Source organism: Glarea lozoyensis (genome assembly GCF_000409485.1).
Source record: "Glarea lozoyensis ATCC 20868 chromosome Unknown GLAREA18, whole genome shotgun sequence".
Classification (NCBI taxonomy): Eukaryota; Fungi; Ascomycota; class Leotiomycetes; order Helotiales; family Helotiaceae; genus Glarea; species Glarea lozoyensis.
This window is the reverse complement of record NW_007360992.1, coordinates 408572-420343: the sequence shown is the minus strand read 5'-3', so window position 1 is coordinate 420343 and position 11772 is coordinate 408572. Positions and strand designations below refer to the sequence as shown.

Sequence of the window (11772 nt, the reverse complement as noted above, 5' to 3'; positions counted from 1 at the left end):
GCAAATCAGGAGAATACAGGCTATAAAACCGGCCACGTTAAAAGCCCCCATCAAAGCCGAGAATACAGATGTCTAACGTTTTCTCTAGCTAACACTCACCATAGCTCAACGAGAAAGCTTCCAAAAAGACCTGAGTTGATTTTGGATTTCATTGGCATAAAATCTCTCATCTATATCATACACACGTTGCAGTGTGGCCTATTCCACAGCGCTTCTATGCGTTTCCAAAAAATATCTACAAGAAAATAGCGCACTTCATAGCACGTCCAACCATCCACCTTTTCACTCTTCAACCCATCAAGGAGAAAGCGTACCAGCACAAGTTTGCGCGAACGCATCTAAATTTGGATTCTTCAACAAACTAGAGAATCCAGGTCCGCCCTTGAAAGAGCAATTCGCATCAGTAGCAGCTTGACGTTTCTTCGTTGCCGAGTTGTCATTATATTCAATATGAAATACCGGTTTTCCAGCCGTGATAAAAGGAGCGAGTCTATCGCACTCGTTAAACTGCATACAAGATTCATTGACTTGGAAGTCCATGATATCAAGTAACTGCGGAACCATTTCAACGCCGTTCTTGAGACCCATAGCCATACCCCGTGCATGTGCTTCGGTAGCGAGGAAGGTTAGATAGTCGATTGATTGCGCCTCAGTGATGCCCAGGCCGTTGGCGTTGTGATATACGTCCACGTTATCAGGGTCAACGGCATCGCAACCTTTGGATTTCGCGAGGTCAAGACGGGCTTTCATGATGGTGCGGACGTTGGCTGAGTTGGTGTTTAACCACCATTCGTTGTCCCAACCTTCGAGAGCTGCGCCTTTGTCAGACGCCTGGAAGGAGGATGCATCGGGTCGCCAGGACTCGAATGATCCAGCTGAAAAGTAACAGATTACTTTTTTGTTGTTGGCGTGGAGGGTGGAGATCATTTCGGCGGAGGATTCAACATAGTCAATGTCGTAGACGTCGACGGGGATATTGAGATCTGTCACTTGCCCGGCGAGTTGGATTTGCCAGCTTAGTCCAGCGGCGGGTTTCCAGTATGCACCAGAAACTAGGGTGTTCGTGACAGATGTGACAGGAGGTGCTTGACTAGTGGTCGAGGTGGCTGCTGTAGGTGCAGGAATTGGAAGTACCGTCTTGGTTGCGACTGGCGCGCTGCTTTCAGTGGTTTGGTCGCTGTCGGTTGGGAGAACTGGAGGTGAAGAATAGATCTCTGTCTCAACTGGTACCGATTGGGTAGTTTCGGTCTCCTCGGACGTTGTGGTAGCTGCTACTGCTACTAGGGTGGTTGATGTCGCAGATACAGCATAGCTAGTTGATTGAGAAACGGTGCTCTGGACGGTAGATGACTCTGGTAGGTCAGTTTCGGCCTCGTCTTCATCATCTCCATCGTCACCGTCGTCTCCTCCAGGGACCGTTGGGGTCGGCTCGGCATTGCCAGTAGTAAGAACAATTGTTGGAGTCAGACTAGTGCCTGCTGGTCGAGTAGCAGTTGCAGTTATTGTTTTGCTTTTACATCTTCGATGACGGCAACGACCGATGTGTCGAGCTTCAAGTCCATTGACTTCGACTTTTGGAATTGCTACGGCTGATGTGGCTTCAATACATAAAAGGCCAAAGGCAACACCGACGCTGAGATTGAGACGCATACTGGCTAGTTCTGAGGCTCTAATTCGCTTCAATTTCTTGCTCGAGGGAGGTGATTTGGTCAACCGGGATGAAGTAAAGGAGCGGAATATAGAAACGAATTCTAGATGACGAAAACGATGATGAGATTCGAAAGAAAGTAATGACAACGAGTTGGCTTTCCAGAAAGGAGTGTATGTGTCTTGTTCTAAAAGAATGTATCGTGAATGGTAATTTATATTGCCCAAAAGGAATGTGGTGCGTGTTGCAAGCAAACCAGCGCAGGTGAGGTGAAAGAAACAGAAACAAAGGGATACTCAACTCATATACTATTTGCCGTCTTGCCCAGACGTCGATTACGCATGTACTGTGAGGCACAAAAATGGCTTCGAATATTGTTGTAGGTGAGGCACAGCGCATCTAGTCCTCGCTTATGCATGATATTTTCGAATTAAATCGTTCTCGTCTGTTTCAGGAGCTGAGGTGAGCTCGATATGCAGGGGAAGGGGAAACGATGTTGGTCCCCTCGGAAATGACCATCATTATTGGATATGTTCTGCAGACTACCAGCGGGATCTAAAGCCACGAACGGGTTGCTGGGTACGTACCCAGATCCCTTCTGGAAGATCGATAGGAAGCGATTGTGGGAACTATTAACGGTCAACGACCCTATTTCAGGCCTCTCAAAGACTGATAATGAGGACGAATAAGTGATGTTGCGATTTCTCAAAGAATCCTAAAATTCTTCTCGTCAACAACTTCTGCCCAGACTCTTCCTCATTTCCAACCGCAGTTCGAAACGCACAGAGCCCAGAGTCTTTTTCTAGCCGTGCAATCTAGATTTTGACGCAGGTCCCAGGCAGGATTTCCTCGTGCTGCAGCAAGGCAACCCGCAAGTGGGGAATCATGAAGTCCGTCGATCTGGGGTAATTTGATAGGGTCGGGCTCATGGCCATCTCACCAACTGTGGAGCTGCGGGTTCCTGTTTGTGAAATGACAGAAAGTAATGGATGGGTCAGAATTCAGACCAAGACTCTACAAGTTGCTGATATGTTTCGATAGAAAAAATTCACGCGGTGTAAAAGGGGAACGTCTAGCGGCAGAATCTGTGTTAGGCTAAGCGGTGTGGCTATCCTTTCCCGTGTTCCATCGAGGAAAACCCGTCAACATTGAACATCCAAGCAATCCCACCACATAAAAGCTATCACACACCTCACACAATCGATAAGTCCAATCCACCTGCATGTCCACATCTATCGCACACAAAAATCGCGCGCGACGCTTTTAGCCGGCTTCCCAAATTGCATACCCCTTCTTGGCACATAATTTGTCTTTGATTGTGGATTGTGGCGCTAGCAAAACGAATCCCTACTTTTCATTTTGTGCCGCCGGAAACTTGAAACGAGCGACAGAAGACAGCTAATATCGTGGAAAAGCGCCTATTGTGGGATGGTGTAAGTTTTACGTCAGTAATTAGTTGTTGACTCGTTATTTTGTTATTTTCGTTCGTCATTATGGTCAGATCTGAGTGAAGTTGGAGCACGTTGCTATTTTCATTGGCATCGAGGCGTTGAATTTTTTTTAGGAAAACAAGTCGCTATGGTATGACAAAATTGATACCCCCGAAGTATCAGACGGAAAGAAACAGTCCCGAAAGCCAATTGCCTTTGCTTCAACATGAAAGATGACCTGCCCAGACCACAGATTCCGATGCCGCTACATGGCATTTTCATTTTGAGAGCGTCTGTCCCACCCTCGTCAGAAATCGGTACATTGAGAAGAGGCAGGTTCGGTGCGATGATGTTTAAATTGGTGTACTACCAACAAGACCAAAGTGGAAAAGATTCATCAATCAGAAAGTTTTTGGTATCAAGACTCTCCACTGGTTTCTAGCCCCGGAAACATCATCCAGACCCCAGGTTTGAGAACATCACCAAATATTCGAAATGGAAGAAGACCAGATGCCACGAATTCCCCAGTAGGTTGAGGGCAATCATCTTTCCTGTTGAAGCTTGCCGCTCACTCCTTCACATCACTGCTCTGGTCGGGTCCGCTGCCGCTGCCGTTTGGATCTGGACCCGCCATTTCAGCGTAGATAACAGCGTTATCGAGCATACTTGAAATATCAATCGATCCGATATCACCACCGGACTTTGCAGTCGCCGCTGAAGTTGACGATTGGCATAACCCAGCATTAACACAATCTCTATAAGCAGTATACAGGTAAATCGCAAAAGCCTGACCTTCGGGCGAACCCTCATAGTAAGGCTCAGTATCCTTCCAACTATATGGATTGGCAGCTGGAGTAAAAACACCATCAGGTCTCTGTCTTCCAGAAATCGCAGCCCGATTCCGATCAGCCCAGTCAACATACTTGTCTCCAAACATCTCAGGATCATTGACAGCCATTCGATACGCACAAGCGGTGAGCAATGCCGTACCAGATATCTCTCCAAACGAGCTGGTATCATGAAGGTAATTAGGCAGTAAACCATCAACATAAGGTGACTGCGTAGCACCGTCTAATATCTCTCGAATCCAGCTCTTCAGCTCCTCAGCTTGGGAACTCATAAGTGCTGATCCAGGCCAGTTCTGCAACGTATGCAATACTCGCACCATCCCAAAGCAAGCCCATCCATTACCGGTCGACCAGAATCCAGGATCTTTGGGCTCTACACCAATGATATGCTGCCAGTTTAGACTCGCGCTAGTCTGGAGCACAGCTCGGTACAATCTACATTGCGTTACCATTTCTTCCATCAACGTCACGTTCTTCTGTTGAACTGCTAGATAAGCCACTGAATTGCCCACGTATTAGCACAGATTCACCTACCATCTTAAGATCTACTCACAAAAAGGCATCGACATTGCCACATTATCAGCCCAAAGTTCCATCTCTTCCCTCCGATGCGAAATTGCACCGTTTCCCCACCTCGGCGCTTGAGTAAGTATATATTCCGCCTGCCTCTCCGCAGCTCTCAAATAAACCTCATCCGTCTGTCCTAGCAGTATACACGCCACGCCCAGGGACGCTGGATCACCGACCGTCGGATCAGGAAACAATGTCTGGGCGTTGGTATGTATATACTGTTTTGCGTAGGCTAGAGCGCCGGTGGATTGAGAGACGGATGGGATGAGGTTGTGGGGGAACGCGGTGGGACTGAACACCGAAAGACTCGGATTGTGGAGTTCGAGAAAGGCTTCGGATATGGTTCCGTATTCCCAGGACTTTTTAGCCAGTTGCAACATTGACTGGATGGTTGTGGTGATGTTGTAGCCGGGATCGATATCTGCAGCTGCAGACATGGACAACAAAAGGTAGTATAGCGCCTGGTGGGTGAGCAACATGGTGTCGGTCTTATCTAGGAGTTCCCAACGAAGAATGCACGGTCGTAGAAACAATTATCAAACAACGAACCTCGCTCACCAACTATTGCCGTTCAAGAGGCAGAAGTAACCAAACGCTGGTTTTAACGCTAAAAGAAACATTTATAGCCAAGACTGATAAAATCATCTAGTCTGTCCATCAACATATCACCTAGGTGTTGAAAACTATAATCTTATCACCATAAGTCGTGAAATCGCAAAGTTGGTGTAGACGAGGATCTTCATGACGTCCGAATTATTAACTGAAGCGAGGTGTAAGCACATGACCTGTTAGATATTTACATTCTACATTTCAGCTCTCCGCACCGCCCGTTAGTATTCGGAATTTCTCCTATACCTCATATCTGAGGATAATATGGGTTACGACACGGGTATCAATCTCCAAAGTCATGTCCTAACGACATCGCTTCCTCACTATATACGAATTGCATAACCTTCACTCCTTGACATTGTACGTATAGAAATAGAGCGGAAATCAAGTGTGACATGGTCGTATATCGTCTCTCGTATATCTCATCTCCATCGCAGCAAACCCGCTGTATATGTAGGTCTACACAATCCCTCGCATGTAAAACTACGAGTTAAGTATTTGTTGTTGAATCGTTGGGTTGTGTTTCATGGTGTGTTGGGTGAGAGGTTTAAAATTTATTTAGTAAGGTATAGGGTATTATCTTTAAGTGAGATAATAGTGTTCGTGTTTGGTAGATCTGGGAATACGGTATTACTTAGGGGTACTGGGGAGGGGTTGGTTCTTGTAGGTTCTTAGGCATGTATGAGAGGTTTGTATGAATGATGTTGTAGATGAGCTGTTTTGGAATGAAGTAGTTTCGGAGGTACGAAGGGCGGTAGCAGCTGAGTCTGATGATATCAGGGCCGATGCATAAACAGTGACTTCATGTGTTAGATTACCCATTTGATGGTGTTGACGTTGGGATCGTACTGAACTGTATCAAGGCTCACATCTTTCCTTGTCGATCACGCAAGTGAACTTAATGCATATTTCAAAATTCATATTTTCGCTAGAAAAAAAATCATAACGCCGCTCAATCGAATCCTCGAGAGCTTCCCCGACACCGAACATGCAAAACACCACCTCCACAGCGAATTTCACACCCCATCCTCCCGACTAAACCCCCTCACCAACCCCATCGCCGCCCCCGCCGCCACACTCCCCACAAACACCATCTGCACACCCCCCCAACAGCCCTCCCTCACATTCCGTCGTCCCTCCCACCCCACAACCGCACACGTCTTGCCATACCCAAACGCGAATAACGCCGTGACCATCACCCCGATACTAATATACAATCCCCGATACACCTGATCGACACCGACAAAGAAATACGGGATCAGCGGGAGCAATCCCCCGAGAAAATAAGCGAGCGCGATCGTGGCCGCGGACGTGAAAGCCCGCGATGAAGCGGGCTCTTCGAGACAGTGTGAGAATTTCATGATGAAGTCGACGAGATGCGGGGATTGGGAGAGGGAGGCTGTGATTTCTGAGAGGGGGCGGGAGGGGATGTTGTAAGGGACGAAGATCTGGGTTAGCGTTGTGGTTACGGCGTGAGGGTCTGTTGCGACTAGGAGTTGCACTTCTTCTTTTTGGGCTTTGTATGATGCGCTTGCCACTTTGTCAGTCAAATGTGTAGGTATGTGATGAGAGAGGGGACGTACGATTCACTCTTCGCGCCTAGATACCCTCCTACGCCCATGGATATCGCACCGGCGATGAGCTCGGCAAAGCCGCCATAGATGACGAATTTGGTGTTGCCCAGCGCTGAGAGGCCGGCTGTGAGGGCGAAGGGAACGGTGAGGCCGTCTGAGAGGCCGATAGTAGCGTCTGAGATGACGCGGGCGTCGATGCGGAAGCCTTTGGACTTGGGTTTTGAGGGTTGAGATGAGATGGGGTGTTGAGATTCTAAGTCGCCGTGTTTGAATGATTCCGGAGGACGAGGTGAGCGGTCGGTGGGCGAGAGTAATGGTTCTGAGGCGTTGGTCCAGGAGGTGTTTGATCTTGGGCGCGGGAGAGGTGTGATTGTTTTTCCGTAGAAGAGGTTTTTGAGAGCGACGAGAGACATAGTTTGTATGTGAGGCGTCGAGACCGTTGTCGATGTGCGATACGATACTTATGAAATTCGCTAACGAATCCTTCAATAAATGAAACTTGCTGTCCCGGATCTCAGAAATATCTACAAACTCCAATTTCTCAATTAAATATACTGCAAAACCTCGAGGACGTCGTCATGGCCACTATTATATCTGGCCCAGATCCTACGTTCGATTGCGGCGAACAAAGGCAAGTTTGCATGCTGACCATCAAACAACGCTGATTGGCCAAACAGCGCTACACGTGTATTCTCGCTTGCGGGGCCAATCCATTTCCAGAACCATCTTCCTTCACCGTGCAAAATTGTAACACGCTTGATCGAAAAGATGAATAATGTCTGGATGATGATTTGACGGGAATGTATGCGGTGCATTGGTCTGCATGCAACGAGAAAGCCGCAAAGCTTGTTCTGAGGTATAAACAGTCAGTTGCTGTGTTGCTGTATCCCCGCACGTCGGTATTGTGGAGATTGTCCGGAGATTTGTGGACGTTGGAATCTAGACCTTTTCTCTTTACGCCCACGACCTCGGAGTCGCGGTACTAAGAGAAGAGGTAAGCTTATGCCGATATGATTAGTGATATGAGGTTGACTAGGTCGTCAATCCATCCATCTTTGCACACATAACCGCATGGATTGACGAGAGTGGGTTTCGGTCTTACATTCTCTAGTGCACGTGTACTTGTTCGTACATGGAAACCAGGTGCCCAGGTGCTCTCCTTGACTTATAGAAGGGAGGAACAGAAGTTGAACTGGTTTCTGTAGAAGGTTAGACTTGAACCCGCTCTCATCAATCAATACGCTATTACTGACCTTATGCCTTACGTACCTAACCACAGAACTTCTGGGCTCCAGGGTCTTCTACTACTTACCCAACGCACGTAATACACTTTCATGCTCTGTACCCTCAAAGCTCGTTTTAAATGCAGTCCAAGATCGAGCAGTCGACTAGCAAATGTCTACTACTATCCAAACGTCAATTACCGTGTCAAACAGCTTCGATTCCCAGGAAACCGAAGTTTGAAGGTAAGACGAACCCATCTATCTCATGAACAGGACGCTAGATCGTTCTTCAACATCGTTTTCACCCGTACGATCACTCACCTATGTCACGCCAAAAAAATCCTCAAAAGGCCTAACTAATGCTTCAGATCTTCTTTAAACTTTATGAGTCTCCCATATATACAACTCCCACATCCATCCATATACATCCCCCCCCCTCCTCCATTCCACCCTCAAACCCTAACAAACACCAGGAGGCCCCTCCAGATCCCTCCCCACCCCCCACGCCACAACCTCTTGCATGGCACTCGTCGGATGCAGACTATTCAACCAGAAATACTGATTGACCGGCACGCCACAACTTTCTATGAACGTATCCTGTTTCGGCGTACCACTATTCACAATCAGCCTCCTCTCCTCTCACTCCCTCCACCCTCGCCTCAATTCCAAGACAGAAAAAATAGATATCACTTACTTCTGATAATCCGCACAATACCCCGTCGTATTCCTCAACCCCCTCGTCTGACTATACACTCCCGGATCATCCAACACCTTATTAAAAAGCGCATTCGTATCCGTAACCCACACATTAGCCTCCCCATGCTCCGTCTTCAACTGCGCTGCCATCTCCCCCAATTTCCGATTCCACACCCCAATCGCGTCCCTCTCCGTAGCGATACTCCACGCATCATTCGCACTAGCAAGCGGACTCCTCTCCACGGGCGGCGTATTCAAAAACGCAAAGTTCCGCGCGCCATCCACATACAACTCCTCCACCAGTTTCTTATACACCTCAAAGATCTTCGTATACAAACTCTCTACATCCATCCACCAAGAGTTGCCTACATCATTCACGCCGTCCCAGAACAAGAACACGCTATCGCTGCCCTTCCAGAACGGTTTGCCGGCGTACGCGGGTTTCCAGAGGGTGCGTACTTGGTCGGAGACAGACAAGACGGAGGGCTGGTAGGGCGCGACGAGGGAGGCGTCGATGGTTGCGCCGCCGTAGGCGAGGTTGTAGGTTAGCAGGGTGGAGCGGTTGTAGGTGGTTGTGAGGTAGTCGATCCAGTTTGGGCCGTTGGAGGAGGTCCAGCCTGGGTAGGGCGGGTTGCCCATGGGGTTGGAGGGGGAGGGCGGGGTGAGGGTGGTGTTGAAGCCTGTTTGGGTGTAGGAGTCGCCGCTGGGTGGGTTAGCTAGGTTGAGATTAAGAGAGGGTTGGTGATATAGTTGTATATGTATACGTACAAAACGAATGCGTGTTTGATATTAGAAAAGCCCGGCCAGGAGCAGGTTGGTTTGCATGTTGAATTGGTGATTGACCGCGCGAAGACGGGGGTTAGTGAGGTGAGGAGGAGGAGGAAATGCATTTTGAAATCTTTCAATTGAACGAATTGAAAATAACAGAATCCCAAAACATGGCACCTACACACATCTATATACAAAAAATTCAGCCTCATCCACAACCCCGTGCATCATCCCCTCCTCATCACGAGGAAATCCATAGTACAAGCTTCGGAAGAAGGGACTCCGCACGATGAATGTGGGGAAGGCCACTTTTTAACCGCATGCTATAAAGTGCATGTGTACCTTAATATGCCCTTCTCCTAAGAAAAGTTGCGGTCGCTAATGCATTTGTTCTATATTAACCTCCCGAAGACCCGAGGATTTTCCCTTGGTGGAAATTTCCACGCGAGCAGAAATAAGATCGGCAAGCGGAGATGGGAAAGTAAGAAAATTGGGTTTGTATCTTGATAGTATGCATGGTGAGGTGGGTTTATGTCGCGACATCACTTGATGTGCTTGTAGAGTGAAAAGTCTCTAATACATGGCAATATAATCCTGGTAAAGCAAAGAAAGTCGGCGACGTACGTACCAGCTCCTCTTTACAAGGATATATATAAAGATTATCCTCCAAAACCAATACCAACAAGAACAACGAAACTAACAAAAACCTTAAGAATAAGCTTCACAGAATCCAACAATCTCTCATTGTCTTCCGGCGGATCCACCAACAACTCGATTTCGATTTATGCGCCACTACAACGAAAAGAAGAATTCGAACACTGCAGAGCAAGAGCAAGAATGATGCAATCGAAAGAATACAATGATATTCCCGATCACACATGGTTGTATTCCAACAGTTTGGACTAGAGACGATCTTGTGGCTTCGATAGACTCTTCTCCATCCACCGCTTTTGATAGTGTGGCCCGTATCCGACTCGATGAAACAGGTAAGAGCACCTTTGAACAATAGAGAGAATGAGTAATGTCGACTTGCAGTTGGGCTTTGTAAAGGGGTTTCGTGGAATGGGAATATCAAGTGTCGGTGCCGGTGGCTTCTTGAGGTATTTCTCGCTTGAAGTTCGCAGCTGAAGCGGAATTGGCGTTGAATATAAGCTTCCTTCAGGCAAGACTAAAACACAACCATGGTGATCACATATTCGCAGCGGTGAGGATCACCGATAACTGTAATGCAATGATATTTACTGTGCTAATCAATTACCTCCATACCTTTCCAGGTATACCCTACCACCACCTCCGAATCATCAATCGTCCCCAAGTTATTATCCTCCAATCGTATCCCCAAGCCATAGCTTTTCTAACCAGGTACAAAAGGATCTATAAATGATCCGAATGCAAAAGCAAAAGCTCAAATGCAGCAAAGACCAAAACACCGATGCTTTGAAAAAACCACGCGCCAAAAACTTATACAATATTCACAATTGTGTCGAAAACACGACTGATCCCATGAAGTGTGGAACCCATCGTCCGTCCTCCTGACTCGTTAACCATAATCACCGACTGCTTAAAGCAAAAGACCGAACGCAGCGGCAGCGCCGGCAACAAGAACACCAGATCCGTATTGTGCTCCGATGGCCATTGTTGGGGCAGCACCAGCGCTTGAGCTTGTGGAGACTGCGGTGGCAGAGGAAGCGCCACCAGAAGTTGGAGTTGCGGTGGCAGACATGGAAGAGGATGAAGAGGATACTGGTGCAGTGTAGTTGGCAGGGTCAAGAGTTCCACAGTTGGTGGCTCTGTTCTGGTCGCAGGTTCTCTGGGCAGCAGCATTATTGGCACCGGCAACGATACAATCGGTGTAAATCTGCTCGCAGATGAATGTAGGCAATGTTTGTCTGTAGTAGATGAGGCCGGGTCCGGTGCCGTTGGTGCAGGTACATGTGTAGTTCAGAGTAGTCTATAACCGAGTATTAGCATTGGTCTGATGATATAACGTGAGATTGAGCATACCGCATCGCAGTTGTTGTCCTCATTTGGAAGAGAAGTACCGCAAAGAATTGGGCAAGTGGAGAGTTCAGCGGCACACCATTGAGCTACACCAAAGATTAGCTTCGATCTCCAGAAGACACGCGTCGCACAATTCATGCCAGAATCGATCTATCTTACCTTTCAAAGTATCACTGATAGCTCCTGGGTTCGCAAGAGTGTAGTTGGCTGCAGCAGCAAAAGTGCTGAGGAACAGAACGGCGGCGGCAGATCTGGCGAACATCTTGTTGAGGTCTTGTTGACTTTGGAAACGGAGTCGTTGAAGCTGTAAAGATTCTCAATTGGAATTGAAGCGCAAGATGTGAATTTCTTTGGGGGCTGACGATGGAAACCGATGGTGTTGAAGATTACAAAAGAGGATGGATG

General features: G+C 47.7%; 5 protein-coding genes across 5 annotated transcripts; all 5 read right to left on the bottom strand.

Annotated features, from left to right (window-relative positions):
* Positions 1-297: 297 nt before the first annotated feature.
* On the bottom strand, positions 298-1650 carry GLAREA_12372 ((Trans)glycosidase; the record flags this gene model as incomplete). Its single annotated transcript, XM_008083154.1, has 1 exon — positions 298-1650. The coding sequence occupies one exon, from the start codon at positions 1648-1650 to the stop codon at positions 298-300; it is 1353 nt and encodes a 450-aa protein (XP_008081345.1).
* A 1996-nt stretch (positions 1651-3646) lies between these two features.
* Positions 3647-4975, bottom strand: GLAREA_12371 (Six-hairpin glycosidase; the record flags this gene model as incomplete). Its single annotated transcript, XM_008083153.1, has 2 exons — positions 3647-4425; positions 4480-4975. The coding sequence occupies 2 exons, from the start codon at positions 4973-4975 to the stop codon at positions 3647-3649; spliced, it is 1275 nt and encodes a 424-aa protein (XP_008081344.1).
* Positions 4976-6121: 1146 nt separating this feature from the next.
* Positions 6122-7092, bottom strand: GLAREA_12370 (vacuolar iron transporter Ccc1; the record flags this gene model as incomplete). The annotated part of the gene is made up of 2 exons (XM_008083152.1): positions 6122-6635; positions 6689-7092. 2 exons carry the CDS (start codon positions 7090-7092, stop codon positions 6122-6124), a joined length of 918 nt encoding a protein of 305 aa, XP_008081343.1.
* A 1269-nt stretch (positions 7093-8361) lies between these two features.
* Positions 8362-9488, bottom strand: GLAREA_12369 (SGNH hydrolase; the record flags this gene model as incomplete). The annotated part of the gene is made up of 3 exons (XM_008083151.1): positions 8362-8515; positions 8597-9301; positions 9367-9488. 3 exons carry the CDS (start codon positions 9486-9488, stop codon positions 8362-8364), a joined length of 981 nt encoding a protein of 326 aa, XP_008081342.1.
* Positions 9489-10927: 1439 nt separating this feature from the next.
* On the bottom strand, positions 10928-11629 carry GLAREA_12368 (uncharacterized protein; the record flags this gene model as incomplete). The annotated part of the gene is made up of 3 exons (XM_008083150.1): positions 10928-11317; positions 11371-11453; positions 11527-11629. 3 exons carry the CDS (start codon positions 11627-11629, stop codon positions 10928-10930), a joined length of 576 nt encoding a protein of 191 aa, XP_008081341.1.
* Between the last annotated feature and the right edge of the window lie 143 nt (positions 11630-11772).